This window comes from Salmo trutta, unplaced genomic scaffold (genome assembly GCF_901001165.1).
Source record: "Salmo trutta unplaced genomic scaffold, fSalTru1.1, whole genome shotgun sequence".
Taxonomy (NCBI): Eukaryota; Metazoa; Chordata; class Actinopteri; order Salmoniformes; family Salmonidae; genus Salmo; species Salmo trutta.
In genome coordinates, this window is record NW_021822266.1 from 459,417 (window position 1) to 480,203 (window position 20,787).

Genomic DNA, 20,787 nt, shown 5'->3' on the forward strand with positions numbered 1-20,787 from the left:
CACAGGCTTTGTTTAATGGGCACATTCATTCATTTTCTTGTGTGTTTCATAAGACTATACAACCAGGGTGTTGGGTAACAGGCTTTGTATTGTGCTTTGATTGACGACCAAAACAGCAAGCGTTGACTAGTTTATAAAAAGGTGTCTGACTGACTGAATAATTCAATCCTATACATCCCTTTCCTAATCATAAATCATACAACGTAGTTCTATGTTCATGGTATCGCGTCGGGACACGTAAACCAAAATATCTGGTTTGTATTCAACTAGGATTCGAAGCCCATGTCGAGACTTGCCAGTGACAGCTAAAGTGACTCGTCAGTGTAGCCTAGTGATGGGTTGTTCAAAACAAACAGCTCTATTTGAACGGATGTTTTATGTGAACCGAATCGGTGAGAGAGCTGTTCATTTACTCCCTGATGTGCATACTGGTAGGCTACTACTGATTCTCTTCAGATCAATTATGAAAACATTCGGTGAAGATGTTGAGTCCTCACTGCAGGAACAATAGGTAGTAGAGCCTTATTCTGGTCCAAAATATGATTAAAAAACAGATTGAAGGTTATAAAAGCTAATGTCATGATACTTAAGGATATTGGTCTACTGATTTGATTTAAAGTGTTGACATTGGCGTAATCAACTGCTGCTTTCTGTGAATGTTTAACACCTGCTTCATTCTTCAATCATACCTGTTGGTCTATTCATGACCTCCTGACTTTGTATAAAAGTGGGAGTGCATAATATTGCAGGGGTTCTAGTGAGTCCTTCCCCTGAATTATTTTTGCATTTTAAATGTTTTTTTCCTGCAATTCTATACTGAACAAAAATATAAATGCAACATGCAACAATTTCAAAATGTTTTAGTGCGTTACAGATCATAAGGAAATCAGTCAATTGAAATAAATGAATTAGGTCCTAATCTATGGATTTCACATGACTGGGAATACAGATATGCATCGGTCGGTCACAGATACCTTTTCGTTTTTAAAGGTAGTGGCGTGGATCAGAAAACCAGTCAGTATCTGGTGTGACCATCATTTAGCTCATGCAGTGCAACACATCTCCTTCACATAGAGCTGATCAGGCTGTTGATTGTGGCCTGTGGAATGTTGTCCCACTCCTCTTCAATGGCTGTGTGTTGCTGGATATTGGTGGGAATTAGAACACACTGTCAAACACGTCGATTCAGAGCATCCCAAACATGCTCAATGGGTGACATGTCTGGTGAGTAAGCAGGCCATGGAAGAACATTTTCAGCCTGCAGGAATTGTGTACAGATCCTTGCGACATGAGGCTGTGCAATATCGTAATGAAACATGAGATGATGGCGGCAGATGAATGGCACGACAATGGGCCTCAGGATCTCATCACGGTATCTCTGTGCATTCAAATTTCCATCATAAAATGCAATTGTGTTCATTGTCCGTAGCTTATGCCCGTCCATACCATAACCCCACAGCCACCATGGGGCACTCTGATCACAACATTGACATCAGCAAACCGCTTGCCCACACGACACCATATACATGGTCTGCGGTTGAGGCCGGTTGGACATACTGCCAAATTCTTTAGAACAACGTTGAGGCAGCTTATGGTAGAGAAATTAACATTAAATTATCTGGCAACATTCCTGCAGTCAGTATGCCAATTGCACACACCCTCAAAACTTGAGACATCTGTGGCATTGTATTGTGTGACAAAACTACAGCCTTTTATTGTCCCCAGCACAAGGTGCACCTGTGAAATGATCATGCTGTTTAATCGGCTTCTTGATATTCCACACCTGTCAGGTGGATGGAATATTTTGGCAAAGGATAAACGCTCACTAACAGGGATGTAAACTAATGTGTGCACAAAAGTTGAGAGAAATAAGCTTTTTGTGCGTATGGAACATTTCTGGGATCTTTTACTTCAGCTCATGAAACAAACTTTACATGTTGCATTTAGATTTTTGTTCAGTGTATATTGTTTCTCAATAGGGAATCCATGTTTACTTGACAGAACACAATCTTTTAGGTTTTAACCACAAACTAAATTGAAAGATTTAGTTTTTGCTACAATAAACTAAATTGAAAGAAGACTAGATTTTGTTTTTTCCACAATAAAATAAATTGAAAGAGTAGACTATTTTTTCTGACTAGATTAATAATCTAGTGCCTTCCCTCAAAGTTCCACCCACAGCGGATTGATTGACAGGTCTGAAACTCGGTGAATCAAACATCCTGCCCCCTCCCCTGACACTCCCACCCACAGAGTCGTAAACACAGAAGGTGAGCAGCGTGGGTGGTGTACCTGGCTGGTACGCTGGCTCTCCCGGGCCACTAGGGCGCGGCGCTCTGCGATGGTCAGATCAAAGTCCTGGAGCACCGGGGCCAGGGCAGGGTTGGCCCCTCCGGCCCACTTCAGCCGCTGCTCTATACTGCCCTCTAGTGATGCCAGCTTCTCCTGCAGGGGGAAGAGGACAGATCCAATTAAAAAAACACAGCTACAGTCATTAAAGGACTCAGACCAGAGAGAGAAAGAGAGCATTTTATTTACAGGAGTAGCTAAGAGTAACGGTCTAGTTAGCTATCAAGGTTGACAGATTGGTCAGCAGGTAGCCTAGCGGTTAGAGCGTTGGACTAGTAACTGAAAGGTAGCTAGATCAAATCCCCGAGCTGAAAAGGTAAAAATCTGTCGTTCTGCCCCTGAACAAGGCAGTTAACCCACTGTTCCTAGGCTGTCATTGTAAGTAAGAATTTGTTCTTAAATGACTTGCCTAGTTAAATAAAGGATAAATAAAAAATAAAAATAACAATTGGTGATGACTGTACTGACCTGTACAGCAGCGATGGCCGCCTCGTCCTGGCTGAGTTTGTAAAGCTTCTTCTTCATACTACTGAGGATGATGGAGCGAGGAGGAGGGCTCACACTCATAGGCTGGGTCCTAGGGCCGAGCACGTCCTCATGCTGCCACTGGAATACAGAGAGAGGACAGGGTTGAAGGGATAATCCAGCCCAAAACACTACATCCTATGATTAACAGTGTTAAACAGTGTTAAATAACACTAATATGTGAAAACAATATTTTTGTGAACGAATATTTCATTTTTGTTGTAGCAACATGTGAAAATCGATGTGGAAATGTGTTGCAGCTCAAGTCGACTACAAAACCCACAGCGCAATACAGTCTCTGGGTTGGCTAGCTAGCAAACGTAGCTACATAGAATAATACCAAAGTCAATATCAGCATGTGAAGTAGCTAGCTAGCTGTAAAAACTAAACGTGCAACTCTGCTACCCAGAGAGAGAGCAGAGAATGGCAACAAGGGCCCTTTAATCAGACACACAGAGACGCATTACGAGATGGTACTTGGAGAAACCCAGTTGAATAATTTGGACACTGTAGATTAAGCACATGTAAGTGAAATATATACATTGTCATGACGATATAAACTTGATATATACTTGTTCTAGAACAAGTATGACCGTACTATCTACTGGCTGATACAGCCATTTGGAGTGAAGGTAATGGTATTAAAACAGTTAAATAAATGTGATAGGGGATGTCACACCATCTCCTGTGACAGAACCATGTATTCCACATGACCTAAAGTATGTGGACACCTGGTCGTCAAACATCTCATTCCAAAATCATGGGCATTAATATGGAGTTGGTCCCCCTTTGCTGCTATAACAGCCTCCACTCTTCTGGGAAGGCTTTCCACTAGATGTTGGAACATTGCTGCTACAACAGCCTCCACTCTTCTGGGAAGGCTTTCCACTAGATGTTGGAACATTGCTGCTATAACAGCCTCCACTCTTCTGGGAAGGCTTTCCACTAGATGTTGGAACATTACTGTGGGGACTTGTTTCCATTCAGCCACAAGAGCATTAGTGAGGTCAGGCACTGATGCTGGGTGATTAGGCCTGGCTCGCAGTCGGCGTTCCAATTCATCCCAAAGGTGTTCAGGTCAGGGCTCTGTGCAGGCCAGTCAATATCTTCCAGACTGAGCTCGACAAACCATATCTGCATGGACCTTGCTTTGTGTACGGGGAAATTGTCATGCTGAAACAGGAAAGGCCCTTCCCCAAACTGTTGCCACAAAGTTGGAAGCACAGAATCGTCTAGAATGTCATTGTATGCTGTAGCGTTAAGATTTCCCTTCACTGGAACTAAGGGGCCTAGACAGAATCCATTATTACTCCTCCACCAAACTTTACAGTTGGCACTATGTATTGGGGCAGGTAGTGTTCTCCTGGCATCCGCCAAACCCAGATTCATCTGTCGGACTGCCAAATGGTGAAGTGTGATTCATCACTCCAGAGTCCAGTGCGGCGAGCTTTACACCACTCCAGCCGACGCTTGACATTGAGCATGGTGATCTTAGGCTTGTGTGCGGCTGCTCGGCCATGGAAACCCATTTCATGACGCTCCCGACGAACAGTTCTGTGCGGACGTTGCTTCCAGAGGCAGTTTGGAACTCAGCAGTGAGTGTTGCAACCGAGGACAGACGATTCTTAAGAGCTCCGCGCTTCAGCACTCTGAGGTCCTGTTCAGCTTGTGTGGCCTACCACTTCACAGCTGAGCCGTTGTTGCTCCTAGATGTTTCCACTTCACAATAACAGCACTTACAATTGACCGGGGCAGCTCTAGCAGGGCAGAAGTTTGTCAAACTGACTTGTTGGAAAGGTGGCATCCTATGACGGTGCCACGTTGAAAGTCACTGAGCTCTACAGTACGGGGCATTCTACTGCCAATGTTTGTCTATGGAGATTGCATAGCAGTGTGCTCGATTTTATACACCTGTCAGCAACAGGGTGTGGCTGAAATAGCTGAATCCACACATTTTAACGGGTGTCCATATACTCTTGTATATATAGTGTAGCTATGACGCGCTCCTACACGATTTCTTAGACGGACCACTTAGTAGTTAAATCATGTTATTTAACCCACTGATACAACACAGGCTTTTACCAAATTGACATGAGTTTCATGATGTTTATTTCTGGGGGTGGATTATCCTTTTAACACACACACACACACACACACACACACACACACACACACACACACACACACACACACACACACACGGGTGCTCGCTGGGTCCTAGGACCTATCACGTCTTCACGCTGCCACTGGGATACACAGAGATAGGCCAGGGTTAACCCACACACCCCCTCCTCTCACCTGGAACATGGTGATGTGTAGCTGGGTGCGTTGCAGGGAGACCTTGGCAGCGTCCAGGCTGGACTCCAAGCGTCTGAGCAGGTCCAGTTTCTTCCAGGCCGTGTCGTAGGAGGATGCCAGCACCGTACCTCTGTTCAGTAGCAGCTGAGACAGACGGCCTGCGCCCAGACCCTGTACCACCGTCTGCTTACACAACTCATCTAACGACACCTGGACGATTAACAATTACACATTTTACTTCATCAGGACAGAACTAAAAATGTATGAAAACAATATAACATTTTGATCAATCAAGTACATAACATTCCACGGCCTCCTTCCTACCTTGCCGTCGGCTCCAAAGTCCTTGGCGTCCACCTGTGCTGTCAGGTCCAGGCCCAGGGCAGACAGGGTGCTGCAGAGAGCCAGGCCCAGGGTCTGGGTGGGAAGACCAATCAGCATCTGACGGACAAACTCTGCTGTGAACGCCTTGATGGGCCGGGTCATCTGCTCCTCGCTCACTACCACCGCCGCAGTCCCCCGGAACAGGGGCTTCCCTGGTAGACCTACACCCCCCAGACCCACTACTGGGCCGTTGGAGGGAGGAGGGTCCTCAGCCGCTGGGGGGCACGTACCTGGGGAGGGAGGGGGGAGGGAGAGGGGGTCAAACTCACTCTATACACTGTCTGAGATACTGTTTCATAGGGCTGGGAATTGCCAGGGACCTCGTGATACAATACATTCATGATACTTAGTTGGCGATACGATACGTATTTAGATTCCTACGATTCTATATGGATTGCTATTCGATAGTGATTTTATTGTGATTCGATGTTCCAAACATACTGCTCACTATGCGTCTGCTGCAGAGAGACGAGAGAGAGCCGTGAGAAAACACGTTTAGGTCAGCCATGGACGTAGGTGCTCAGAACCAACAGGCTCCATTTAGACAGTTGGAGAACAAGCTGAGAGAAAATCCTGGAGTTGTGAAGCAGGAACAGACAACTAGCGATCGTCAATACGGTACGATATATGGTCAATAATAATATCCTGATGAGTATCTGTACGGATTTCAACCGTTTGTCTAGTTGAAAGAAATGTAAAAAACAGAGTGGATGAAACCTTGTTTCTTCATCTGACACAAAGTAGCTCTCAGATACCAGCTTTACGGTGTTGACCTCTACTGCTGTTCTACAGCTGAGTGACAGCAAAACTTTCATGACATTTCAAATGTCTTTATTCTTTTGTAACTTGTGTAATATTTACTGTTTTAACTTTTTATTTCACTTTTGTTTATTATCTAGTTCACTTGCTTTGGCAAAGTAAACATTTGTTTTCCATGCCAATAAAGCCCTTTGAATTGAAAATACATTTTGACACAGAGAGACTATAAAGCCATCAGTGTTCTCACCAGAGAGTGTCTGAGCGAAGGATCCACAGAGCCTGAAAAACTCCCTGATGGTTTGGAGTCTCTTGAGGAAGAAGATCTCCTCCAGAACATGTCTGTGAGGACCGCTGTGGAAGAAATGGACCTGGGCCGCCCTCGCCTCACGCATCACATCCACCTTCCGCCACGCCGGCGGCACCTCCATGGAGATCATCTAGAGAGAGGAGAGGAAATAACAGAGAGGAGAGGGAATAACATAATTGACAAACAAATGGAATGGTGGAGTGAAGAGCAATAACAAGACAGGGACGAGAGAGAAAGAGACGGAGGAAAGAGCTTGAGGAAACGAGAGGGTGAGAGAGGGGAAATAGCTTGAGGAAACGAGAGGGTGAGAGAGGGGAAAGAGCTTGAGAAAACGAGAGGGTGAGAGAGAGGTAAGAGCTTGAGGAAACGAGAGGGTGAGAGAGAGGTAAGAGCTTGAGGAAACGAGAGGGTGAGAGAGGGGAAAGAGCTTGAGAAAGAGGGAGGACATTGAGGAAGTAGGTGTGCTACCTTCTCTGTGAGCTGCCCGAAGGCGGTCTCTAGCTGAGCAAACATGCCATCGAAGGCCACCAGCAGCATCTGACCGGCGGACATCTTAGGAGAGTCCTGTCCCACTGCGTCCATACTGCCCCCTGGAGGCTGCATCAGCTGAGAGTACTGGGCCCTCAACATCCTGCAATATCATCACATAACCAATTAACACTAACCCTACTGCCTGTCTGTTGCCCTGTTCTAACCTGGTGGTGTGGAGACACTGTGTTCCCCTGTTCTAACCTGGTGGTGTGGAGACACTGTGTTCCCCTGTTCTAACCTGGTGGTGTGGAGACACTGTGTTCCCCTGTTCTAACCTGGTGGTGTGGAGACACTGTGTTCCCCTGTTCTAACCTGGTGGTGTGGAGACACTGTGTTCCCCTGTTCTAACCTGGTGGTGTGGAGACACTGTGTTCCCCTGTTCTAACCTGGTGGTGTGGAGACACTGTGTTCCCCTGTTCTAACCTGGTGGTGTGGAGACACTGTGTTCCCCTGTTCTAACCTGGTGGTGTGGAGACACTGTGTTCCCCTGTTCTAACCTGGTGGTGTGGAGACACTGTGTTCCCCTGTTCTAACCTGGTGGTGTGGAGACACTGTGTTCCCCTGTTCTAACCTGGTGGTGTGGAGACACTGTGTTCCCCTGTTCTAACCTGGTGGTGTGGAGACACTGTGTTCCCCTGTTCTAACCTGGTGGTGTGGAGACACTGTGTTCCCTGTTCTAACCTGGTGGTGTGGAGACACTGTGTTCCCTGTTCTAACCTGGTGGTGTGGAGACACTGTGTTCCCCTGTTCTAACCTGGTGGTGTGGAGACACTGTGTTCCCCTGTTCTAACCTGGTGGTGTGGAGACACTGTGTTCCCCTGTGTTCTAACCTGGTGATGTGGAGACACTGTGTGTCCGCCTCGTGCTCCAGGCCCATGGCGGCGCTGCGGAGGTGTGTGTGCAGGGCGTCGGCCAGCCCCTGCAGGGAGACCCCGTCTGCACACTGCTCCACTAAGAGGTCCAGCTCAGACAGCATGGTCTCCAGGGTGGCCTCGCCCTTCAACATGCAGCGTAGAGCCTCCGGGAAGATGATCTGACGGAAGTTAGTGTTCAGCTCCTGAAGGAGGGAAGGAAGGAAGGAAGGAAGGAAGGAAGGAAGGAGAGATCAGCCAGAAAGACAAGTGGACCAGTAAAGGTGGACAACGCCATTCTGATAACATTAGTGAGGGGTTCTGTTACACTTCAAGTTGGAGACCCACTTTCACCAGAACGCAACACTTCAAAATGTAGCTAGCCGTCTTCTACATATTGTCCTCTAACCCAGGGTTTCCCAAACTCTGTCCCGGGGCCCCCTCTGTGTAAACCTTTACAGGTTCCCCCCTACTACACAGCCCATTCAAATAATCAAAGCTTGATAAGTTGGTCATTTGAGTCAGTTGTGTAGTGCTAGGGGAAAAAACTAAATGTGAACCCCGGGGGGGTCTAGATAGATATTAGGTTTCAACATGTCCTGTATGTCTAGATGGTATATTAGGTTTCAACATGTCCTGTATGTCTAGATGGTATATTAGGTTTCAACATGTCCTGTATGTCTAGATAGTATATTAGGTTTCAACATGTCCTGTATGTCTAGATAGTATATTAGGTTTCAACATGTCCTGTATGTCTAGATGGTATATTAGGTTTCAACATGTCCTGTATGTCTAGATGGTATATTAGGTTTCAACATGTCCTGTATGTCTAGATAGTATATTAGGTTTCAACATGTCCTGTATGTCTAGATGGTATATTAGGTTTCAACATGTCCTATATGTCTAGATAGTATATTAGGTTTCAACATGTCCTGTATGTCTAGATAGTATATTAGGTTTCAACATGTCCTGTATGTCTAGATGGTATATTAGGTTTCAACATGTCCTGTATGTCTAGATGGTATATTAGGTTTCAACATGTCCTGTATGTCTAGATGGTATATTAGGTTTCAACATGTCCTGTATGTCTAGATGGTATATTAGGTTTCAACATGTCCTGTATGTCTAGATGGTATATTAGGTTTCAACATGTCCTGTATGTCTAGATAGTATATTAGGTTTCAACATGTCCTGTATGTCTAGATGGTATATCAGGTTTCAACATGTCCTGTATGTCTAGATGGTATATCAGGTTTCAACATGTCCTGTATGTCTAGATAGTATATTAGGTTTCAACATGTCCTGTATGTCTAGATGGTATATTAGGTTTCAACATGTCCTGTATGTCTAGATGGTATATTAGGTTTCAACATGTCCTGTATGTCTAGATAGTATATTAGGTTTCAACATGTCCTGTATGTCTAGATGGTATATTAGGTTTCAACATATCACATGTCCTATATGTCTAGATAGTATATTAGGTTTCAACATGTCCTGTATGTCTAGATAGTATATTAGGTTTCAACATATCACATGTCCTATATGTCTAGATAGTATATTAGGTTTCAACATGTCCTGTATGTCTAGATAGTATATTAGGTTTCAACATGTCCTGTATGTCTAGATGGTATATTAGGTTTCAACATGTCCTGTATGTCTAGATAGTATATTAGGTTTCAACATGTCCTGTATGTCTAGATGGTATATTAGGTTTCAACATGTCCTGTATGTCTAGATGGTATATTAGGTTTCAACATATCACATGTCCTGTATGTCTAGATAGTATATTAGGTTTCAACATGTCCTGTATGTCTAGATAGTATATTAGGTTTCAACATGTCCTGTATGTCTAGATGGTATATTAGGTTTCAACATGTCCTGTATGTCTAGATAGTATATTAGGTTTCAACATGTCCTGTATGTCTAGATAGTATATTAGGTTTCAACATGTCCTGTATGTCTAGATGGTATATTAGGTTTCAACATGTCCTGTATGTCTAGATAGTATATTAGGTTTCAACATGTCCTGTATGTCTAGATGGTATATCAGGTTTCAACATGTCCTGTATGTCTAGATAGTATATTAGGTTTCAACATGTCCTGTATGTCTAGATGGTATATTAGGTTTCAACATGTCCTGTATGTCTAGATAGTATATTAGGTTTCAACATGTCCTGTATGTCTAGATGGTATATTAGGTTTCAACATGTCCTGTATGTCTAGATGGTATATTAGGTTTCAACATATCACATGTCCTGTATGTCTAGATAGTATATTAGGTTTCAACATGTCCTGTATGTCTAGATAGTATATTAGGTTTCAACATGTCCTGTATGTCTAGATGGTATATTAGGTTTCAACATGTCCTGTATGTCTAGATGGTATATTAGGTTTCAACATGTCCTGTATGTCTAGATAGTATATTAGGTTTCAACATGTCCTGTATGTCTAGATGGTATATCAGGTTTCAACATGTCCTGTATGTCTAGATGGTATATTAGGTTTCAACATATCACATGTCCTGTATGTCTAGATAGTATATTAGGTTTCAACATGTCCTGTATGTCTAGATAGTATATTAGGTTTCAACATGTCCTGTATGTCTAGATGGTATATTAGGTTTCAACATGTCCTGTATGTCTAGATGGTATATCAGGTTTCAACATGTCCTGTATGTCTAGATGGTATATTAGGTTTCAACATGTCCTGTATGTCTAGATAGTATATTAGGTTTCAACATGTCCTGTATGTCTAGATGGTATATTAGGTTTCAACATGTCCTGTATGTCTAGATAGTATATTAGGTTTCAACATGTCCTGTATGTCTAGATAGTATATTAGGTTTCAACATGTCCTGTATGTCTAGATAGTATATTAGGTTTCAACATGTCCTGTATGTCTAGATGGTATATCAGGTTTCAACATGTCCTGTATGTCTAGATGGTATATTAGGTTTCAACATGTCCTGTATGTCTAGATAGTATATTAGGTTTCAACATGTCCTGTATGTCTAGATGGTATATTAGGTTTCAACATGTCCTGTATGTCTAGATAGTATATTAGGTTTCAACATGTCCTGTATGTCTAGATAGTATATTAGGTTTCAACATGTCCTGTATGTCTAGATAGTATATTAGGTTTCAACATGTCCTGTATGTCTAGATAGTATATTAGGTTTCAACATGTCCTGTATGTCTAGATAGTATATTAGGTTTCAACATGTCCTGTATGTCTAGATAGTATATTAGGTTTCAACATGTCCTGTATGTCTAGATGGTATATTAGGTTTCAACATGTCCTGTATGTCTAGATAGTATATTAGGTTTCAACATGTCCTGTATGTCTAGATAGTATATTAGGTTTCAACATGTCCTGTATGTCTAGATGGTATATTAGGTTTCAACATGTCCTGTATGTCTAGATGGTATATTAGGTTTCAACATGTCCTGTATGTCTAGATGGTATATTAGGTTTCAACATGTCCTGTATGTCTAGATAGTATATTAGGTTTCAACATATCACATGTCCTGTATGTCTAGATAGTATATTAGGTTTCAACATATCACATGTCCTGTATGTCTAGATGGTATATTAGGTTTCAACATGTCCTGTATGTCTAGATGGTATATTAGGTTTCAACATGTCCTGTATGTCTAGATAGTATATTAGGTTTCAACATATCACATGTCCTGTATGTCTAGATAGTATATTAGGTTTCAACATATCACATGTCCTATATGTCTAGATGGTATATTAGGTTTCAACATGTCCTGTATGTCTAGATAGTATATCAGGTTTCAACATATCCTGTATGTCTAGATGGTATATTAGGTTTCAACATATCACCAACTGGTTCTGCATATCCGTTATGTGGAGACAGATTTGGACACTTTAAAACCGTGTGTTTTGACATTGGGTATCATTTAACTTACGTTTTAGGACTATAAACTTTCAACATTAATTTCCAATGGTATTGTACTTAAGGTAAAAACTGCTGATTTGAGTCCCAAAATGTGCTGCGATTGATTTATTATGATGATAGACCAGAAATCACCAAGACGTGTTTGTCCTGCGTAACCTTAGCAATCAGGCCTTTCAATTGTCTTATTTATTAACGACAGACAGACCAGGAAAAGAACCCCTCTACCATCTTTATTTCCCCCCTCATTCACTTTTCCTATTGTAAACATTGAGCTAGGATGCATACCAGGTAATCTGGAGAGAGAAGGAAATGCATTGCTTTACCATCAGGGTGGTCCCTTTCCAAGGATACTAAAATGTGGGTACTTTGGGGACTCTACCTACATCAACTACTATGAATATGACCATAGAGAGTGATTTATGGACTTCATGGGGGGCAGGGGGAGGTTCCTATGACCATAGAGAGTGATTTATGGACTTCATGGGGGGCAGGGGAGGTTCCTATGACCATAGAGAGTGATTTATGGACTTCATGGGGGGCAGGGGGAGATTCCTATGACCATAGAGAGTGATTTATGGACTTCATGGGGGGCAGGGGGAGATTCCTATGACCATAGAGAGTGATTTATGGACTTCATGGGGGGCAGGGGGAGATTCCTATGACCATAGAGAGTGATTTATGGACTTCATGGGGGGCAGGGGGAGATTCCTATGACCATAGAGAGTGATTTATGGACTTCATGGGGGGCAGGGGGAGATTCCTATGACCATAGAGAGTGATTTATGGACTTCATGGGGGGCAGGGGGAGATTCCTATGACCATAGAGAGTGATTTATGGACTTCATGGGGGGGCAGGGGAGGTTCCTATGACCATAGAGAGTGATTTATGGACTTCATGGGGGGCAGGGGGAGATTCCTATGACCATAGAGAGTGATTTATGGACTTCATGGGGGGCAGGGGAGGTTCCTATGACCATAGAGAGTGATTTATGGACTTCATGGGGGGCAGGGGAGATTCCTATGACCATAGAGAGTGATTTATGGACTTCATGGGGGGCAGGGGGAGATTCCTATGACCATAGAGAGTGATTTATGGACTTCATGGGGGGCAGGGGAGGTTCCTATGACCATAGAGAGTGATTTATGGACTTCATGGGGGGCAGGGGAGGTTCCTATGACCATAGAGAGTGATTTATGGACTTCATGGGGGGCAGGGGAGGTTCCAATGACCATAGAGAGTGATTTATGGACTTCATGGGGGGCAGGGGGAGATTCCTATGACCATAGAGAGTGATTTATGGACTTCATGGGGGGCAGGGGAGGTTCCTATGACCATAGAGAGTGATTTATGGACTTCATGGGGGGTGGGGGGGCAGGGGAGATTCTTATGACATCACCAGCAGGAACATTTGAGTTTGATTTCCAAAAGACAAGGACTGTAGCTTTCAAATTATGTCACTTTCTATGGGGGGGGGGGGGGCTGTACCGGGTCCAAAACAACCACTTCGAGTTAACAGGTAAAATTACGTTTTTAAACCCAAAATAAAATGGAAGGAATTGTGTTTTTTTTCTTTCCTCTGTGAAGGCTGAGAGATTTTTAGCTGAGTGGTGGAAAGGACATTGAGCGAGATTTCTGACCGCTCAACTCCGTCCGTCCGTCCACACACACACACACACACACACACACACACACACACACACACACACACACGTCTCCACCCCCATTACACCGTACCTGTAGACAGGTGTAGACGGCGTTGGCCAGGTAGACGGTCTGGGCGGTCTCCTGCGGCGAGGGCAGGTCCAGGTCGTGTGGGAGGAGCTGACACTGCCCCAGCAGCTGGACCAATGAGGTGATATTACCGCTCATGGAACACAGCTCCTCCAGGAACCAGGCCCCGTCACGAGACGTCAACTCTACCAGCTGTCCCCCTGCTGCCGCTGCCGCTCCTTCCATCACCAGGTTACGCCTGAGGGGGACCAGACACAGTTATATATACACACCCTTCTACCCCCCACCACACACCCCTGCCACAAGACGTCAGGAACACTAGTTGCTCCCTCAACTATCAGGTTAGTCTCGTTATCCCCAACACACACGTCTATCCCCAGCACACAGCCAGCCAGACAGACCTGGTGAGGGTGCAGAGGGCTGATGAGATGATGGTGGCCAGGCTGAGAGAGCCCTGCTCCGGGTTCTCTAGGAGGAACACACTGATGCAACGCTCGATCTCCTGCAGCTGTTCTTCACACGCGTGGACCGTGGCTCCCTCGGCCTTGACCCGCTCCGCCTGGCGCAGAACCCGCGTGTTGGTCTCTGACGCCTGGTGCTGCAAGGCCAGCTCAACGCTGGACAGGAACTGGCACGACGCAAGGGGAGGCTGGGGGGCAAACTGGACCTCATACCTGGAGGGAGGGAAGTTTGGAGAGGAAGGTAGAGCACAGATTGATCAAATAACTGTCCATTTAATGAAAATAATAAAATATTAAAGTAGAGAGAAGCAGTAAGAAATACAGAGAAATGGAGCCAGTTAACCCCAGAGGACCCCGACAGAGAAAGAAGGAGAGAGAGAGAGAGGAGAAAGCCAGCATGTGTCCACTCCAACTCACTGTCTGGAAATCTGCTGGCAGTGGTCAACAGTCATGTCACAGAGCAGCTCTTCCAGCCACTGTTTCCAGAGGTGGGCCCTGTGGCGCAGCAGAACGGCCCGCGGGTACAGCAGGGCCACAGTGGCATAGCTGTGGAGCTGCTCCAGACAGCCTCGCAGGGCCCCACGGCGCTGCTGCAGCAGGGAGCCCAACTCAGCCTCCAGGCCCTCGCACTGGCTGATTAGGTGGGCCTGGCCGGCGTTCTGCAGGAAGACTGTGGCTGGGACATAGCTGGGAGGGCCTGGAGGAGGGAAGAAGAGAGAGAAGGTTAATCAATCAGGTCTATATGACTGCTGATGTCCTGCAGTAGACTGGCTAGCTGGAACCACACAGAACCCCCTCTACCATCTCTACAGACACTAACCCAGGTCTATATGACTGCTGATGTCCTACAGTAGACTGGCTAGCTGGAACCACACAGAACCCCCTCTACCATCTCTACAGACACTAACCCAGGTCTATATGACTGCTGATGTCCTGCAGTAGACTGGCTAGCTGGAACCACACAGAACCCCCTCTACCATCTCTACAGACACTAACCCAGGTCTATATGACTGCTGATGTCCTGCAGTAGACTGGCTAGCTGGAACCACACAGAACCCCCTCTACCATCTCTACAGACACTAACCCAGGTCTATATGACTGCTGATGTCCTGCAGTAGACTGGCTAGCTGGAACCACACAGAACCCCCTCTACCATCTCTACAGACACTAACCCAGGTCTATATGACTGCTGATGTCCTGCAGTAGACTGGCTAGCTGGAACCACACAGAACCCCCTCTACCATCTCTACAGACACTAACCCAGGTCTATATGACTGCTGATGTCCTGCAGTAGACTGGCTAGCTGGAACCACACAGAACCCCCTCTACCATCTCTACAGACACTAACCCAGGTCTATATGACTGCTGATGTCCTGCAGTAGACTGGCTAGCTGGAACCACACAGAACCCCCTCTACCATCTCTACAGACACTAACCCAGGTCTATATGACTGCTGATGTCCTGCAGTAGACTGGCTAGCTGGAACCACACAGAACCCCCTCTACCATCTCTACAGACACTAACCCAGGTCTATATGACTGCTGATGTCCTGCAGTAGACTGGCTAGCTGGAACCACACAGAACCCCCTCTACCATCTCTACAGACACTAACCCAGGTCTATATGACTGCTGATGTCCTGCAGTAGACTGGCTAGCTGTGTGGCCTCCAGGCTGCTGAAGGCTGCTTGGTACTGAGACATCCACTGGTCCAGGTCACCCTGCTTCCCCTGGATCAACTCCTGGACCGTACGCTGACGAGATGCTAGCTGGGTGTGCTCCGAGTACCTGGTGGGGGAGGGGGGAGAGGGGAGGGAGAGAAAGGGGAGAACAATCACATATAGAGCTCTGTGTACCTACAGAGAGAGGGGAGATCACATACAGAGCTGTGTACCTACAGAGAGAGGGGCCATGTTCAAGAGCATCTAATCCGTGTTGCATTGTGACCAACTTCCTGATGTACAAATAATAAGAACCCTGGGTCTGAACACCTCCCTCTGCAACTGGATCCTGGACTTCCTGATAAGAACCCTAGATCTGAACACCTCCCTCTGCAACTGGATCCTGGACTTCCTGACGAGCTGCTCCAGGTGGTGAGGGTAGCCAACAACACATGTGCTATGCTGACCCTCAACCCAGGGGCACCTCAGGGGTAAGTGCTTAGTCCCCTCCTATACATCCTGTTCACTTACGACTGAGTGGCCGCGCACGACTGCAACAGCAAGTTTTCTGACGACACGACTGTTGTAGGACTGATCATCGACGATGAGACCTCCCTCAAAGTCAGCAAGACAGACAAAGGAGATGATTGTGGACTACAGAAAAACGTGGGGACGAGCAGCCCCCATCCACATTGATGGGGCTGTAGTGGAGCAGGTCGAGATCTTCAAGTTCCTCGGTGTCCACATCACAAGGAATTAGCATGGTCAACACACCAACATAGTCGTGAAGAGGGCGCGACAGCACCTCTTCCCCCTCAGGAGGATGAAAACATTTGTCATGGGCCCTCCAACCCTCAAAAAGTTCAACAGCTGGACCATTACGAGCATCTTAGCTGGCGCTACAGAGGGTGGTGCGTACGGCCCAGTACATCCAAGACCTCTATACCAGGCGGTGCCAAAGGAAGGCCCAAACAATTGTCAAAGACTTCAGCCACCCAAGTCATAGACTGTTCTCTCTGCTAACGCACAGCAAGCGGTACCAATGCACCAAGTCAGGAACCAACAGGACCCTGAACAGATTCTATCCCCAAGCCTGGCAGGAGTTACCACAGCAGTTAATTTCTGGGCCAGTAACCAAAAGGTTGCTGGTTTGAAAAACCTGCCGATGTGCCCTTGAGCAAATTGTAAATGTAAGCCATAACTGGTACTCCCCGCATATAGCCATGTTATTACCTGGTACTCCCTGTATATAGCCATGTTATTACCTGGTACTCCCCGCATATAGCCATGTTATTACCTGGTACTCCCCGCATATAGCCATGTTATTACCTGGTACTCCCCGCATATAGCCATGTTATTACCTGGTACTCCCTGTATATAGCCATGTTATTACCTGGTACTCCCTGTATATAGCCATGTTATTACCTGGTACTCCCTGTATATAGCCATGTTATTACCTGGTACTCCCTGTATATAGCCATGTTATTACCTGGTACTCCCTGTATATAGCCATGTTATTACCTGGTTCTCCCTGTATATAGCCATGTTATTACCTGGTACTCCCTGTATATAACCATGTTATTACCTGGTACTCCCTGTATATAGCCATGTTATTACCTGGTACTCCCTGTATGTAGCCATGTTATTACCTGGTACTCCCTGTATGTAGCCATGTTATTACCTGGTACTCTGTATATAGCCATGTTATTACCTGGTACTCCCTGTATATAACCATGTTATTACCTGGTACTCTCTGTATATAGCCATGTTATTACCTGGTACTCCCTGTATATAACCATGTTATTACCTGGTACTCCCTGTATATAGCCATGTTATTACCTGGTACTCCCCGTATATAGCCATATTATTACCTGGTACTCCCTGTATATAGCCATGTTATTACCTGGTACTCCCTGTATATAGCCATGTTATTACCTGGTACTCCCTGTACATAACCATGTTATTACCTGGTACTCCCCGTATATAACCATGTTATTACCAGGTACTCCCTGTATATAACCATGTTATTACCAGGTACTCCCTGTATATAACCATTTTATTACCTGGTACTCCCTGTATATAACCATGTTATTACCTGGTACTCCCCGTATATAACCATGTTATTACCAGGTACTCCCTGTATATAACCATTTTATTACCTGGTACTCCCTGTATATAGCCATGTTATTACCTGGTACTCCCTGTATATAGCCATGTTATTACCAGGTACTCCCTGTATATAACCATTTTATTACCTGGTACTCCCTGTATATAGCCATGTTATTACCTGGTACTCCCTGTATATAACCATGTTATTACCTGGTACTCCCTGTATATAGCCATGTTATTACCTGGTACTCCCTGTATATAGCCATGTTATTACCTGGTACTCCCTGTATATAGCCATGTTATTACCTGGTACTCCCTGTATATAGCCATGTTATTACCTGGGTCTCCCTGTATATAGCCATGTTATTACCTGGTACTCCCTGTATATAACCATGTTATTACCTGGTACTCCCTGTATATAGCCATGTTATTACCTGGTACTCCCTGTATATAGCCATGTTATTACCTGGTACTCCCTGTATATAGCCATGTTATTACCATGTTATTTTTACTCGTTATTGTTATTCACTGTGTATTTATTCCTCGTGTCACTAAGATCATCTTTATCTTAACTCTGCATTGTTGGAAAAGGACCGTGTCAGCGTTTCACTGTTAGTCTACACCGGTTGTTAACGAAGCATGTGACAAAAGGTGATTTAAGTAGTTACTTATGATGAGTATTGATTGGTAGATCAGTCAGTGGACTGTCGGCTGCAATGTCAAACAAGCCCAGGGAGATACTCAAACTTCTGTCTCTATGGCAGAGGTCAGGGGTTACATAACGGTGTTCCAGGGTGAGTATGAGGTGGTCTGGGTTAGAGGTCAGGGGTTACATAACGGTGTTCCAGGGTGAGTATGAGGTGGTCTGGGGTTAGAGGTCAGGGGTTACATAACGGTGTTCCAGGGTGAGTATGAGGTGGTCTGGGGTTAGAGGTCAGGAGTTACATAACGGTGTTCCAGGGTGAGTATGAGGTGGTCTGGGGTTAGAGGTCAGGGGTTACAGACCTGTGTTCCAGGGTGAGTACAAGGTGGTCTGGGGTGTAACAGACCGGTGTTCCAGGGTGAGTATGAGGTGGTCTGGGGTTTAACAGACCAGTGTTCCAGGGTGAGTATGAGGTGGTCTGGGTTAGAGGTCAGGGGTTTAACAGACCGGTGTTCCAGGGTGAGTATGAGGTGGTCTGGGTTAGAGGTCTGGGGTTTAACAGACCGGTGTTCCAGGGTGAGTATGAGGTGGTCTGGGGTTTAACAGACCGGTGTTCCAGGGTGAGTATGAGGTGGTCTGGGGTTTAACAGACCGGTGTTCCAGGGTGAGTATGAGGTGGTCTGGGGTGTAACAGACCGGTGTTCCAGGGTGAGTATGAGGTGGTCTGGGGTGTAACAGACCGGTGTTCCAGGGTGAGTATGAGGTGGTCTGGGGTTAGAGGTCAGGGGTTTAACAGACCGGTGTTCCAGGGTGAGAATGAGGTGGTCTGGGGTGTAACAGACCGGTGTTCCAGGGTGAGTATGAGGTGGTCTGGGGTGTAACAGACCTGTGTTCCAGGGTGAGTATGAGATGGTCTGAGCAGCTCTCAGCCCCCTCCAGGAAGCTCATCTCCTCCAGGATCTTGGTGGTCATCTTGTCCCCCTGAGAGAGCAGCTTCTGCAGGGTGAGGTACTCCTCCACTGCCCCCTCCACCTGTGGCAGGACCCCCAACATCTCCTCGCGATTCTTAAACCAGTTCACCTGGAGGGAGGGGGGAGAAAGGGAGATAGTGAAGGAGGGAGAAAGGGAGGTGGTGAAGGAGGGAGAAAGGGAGGGGGTGAAGGAGGGAGAAAGGGAGGTGGTGAAGGAGGGAGAATGGAGTGTGTGAAGGAGGGAGAAAGGGAGGTAGTGAAGGAGGGAGAAAGGGAGGTGGTGAAGGAGGGAGAAAGGGAGGTGGTTGAAGGAGGGAGAAAGGAGGTGGTGAAGGAGGAGAAAGGGAGGTGGTGAAGGAGGGAGAAAGGGAGGTAGGTGAAGGTGAGAGGGAGGAAAGGGAGGGGTGAAGGAGGGAGAAAAGGGAGGGGTAGTGAAGGAGGGAGGAGAGAAAGGGAGGTGGGTGAAGGCGTGAGTAACAGAAAAGGGAAGGTGGGTGAAGGAGGGAGAAAGGGAGGTGGTGAAGGAGGAAGAAAGGGAGGGGGTGAAGGAGGGAGAAAGGGAGGTGGTGAAGGAGGGAGAAAGGGAGGTGGTGAAGGAGGGAGAAAGGGAGGTAGTGAAGGAGGGAGAAAGGGAGGTAGTGAAGGAGGGAGAAAGGGAGGTAGTGAAGGAGGGAGAAAGGGAGGTAGTGAAGGAGGGAGAAAGGGAGGTAGTGAAGGAGGGAGAAAGGGAGGTGGTGAAGGAGGGAGAAAGGGAGGGGGTGAAGGAGGGAGAAAGGGAGGGGGTGAAGGAGGGAGAAAGGGAGGTAGTGAAGGAGGGAGAAAGGGAGGGGGGGGAAGGAGGGAGAAAGGGAGGTAGTGAAGGAGGGAGAAAGGGAGGTAGTGAAGGAGGGAGAAAGGGAGGGGGTGAAGGAGGGAGAAAGGGAGGGGGGGAAGGAGGGAGAAAGGGAGGTAGTGAAGGAGGGAGAAAGGGAGGTAGTGAAGGAGGGAGAAAGGGAGGTAGTGAAGGAGGGAGAAAGGGAGGCTGAGTTCAGTGGTCTTGTCATTTCAGCTCCAAACAGAACATCTGGTAAGGGAACGACAGGTGGTCTGAATTGGCGCTCCATTCACAACATACAGGACTACTTCTATAAGGAACAGAGTGACCATTTCAGACAGATAGAGCTGGATGTGTGTCTGTCTCCCCTGCTCACCTTGATCTCAGCGACGCGGGAGGAGAAGAGGGAGCGTGTGATGTCTCTCTCCATCTCCCTCTTGCTCTGCTTGTTCTCCGCCTGCTGCCCCCCCCCC

The 20,787-nt window shown here is 46.2% G+C and overlaps 1 protein-coding gene across 1 annotated transcript in view; it reads right to left on the bottom strand.

Moving 5' to 3' along the window:
- Nucleotides 1–20,787, bottom strand: part of LOC115181491 (serine/threonine-protein kinase SMG1-like) — an 84,251-nt gene that overhangs the window by 15,468 nt on the left and 47,996 nt on the right. Inside the window, 13 exon segments of the mRNA XM_029743405.1 lie at nt 2,293–2,445; nt 2,818–2,955; nt 5,173–5,382; nt 5,497–5,786; nt 6,563–6,752; nt 7,091–7,253; nt 7,984–8,210; nt 13,662–13,896; nt 14,060–14,332; nt 14,537–14,816; nt 15,732–15,904; nt 19,416–19,609; nt 20,691–20,786. Coding sequence (XP_029599265.1) covers nt 2,293–2,445; nt 2,818–2,955; nt 5,173–5,382; nt 5,497–5,786; nt 6,563–6,752; nt 7,091–7,253; nt 7,984–8,210; nt 13,662–13,896; nt 14,060–14,332; nt 14,537–14,816; nt 15,732–15,904; nt 19,416–19,609; nt 20,691–20,786 — 2,622 coding nt within the window.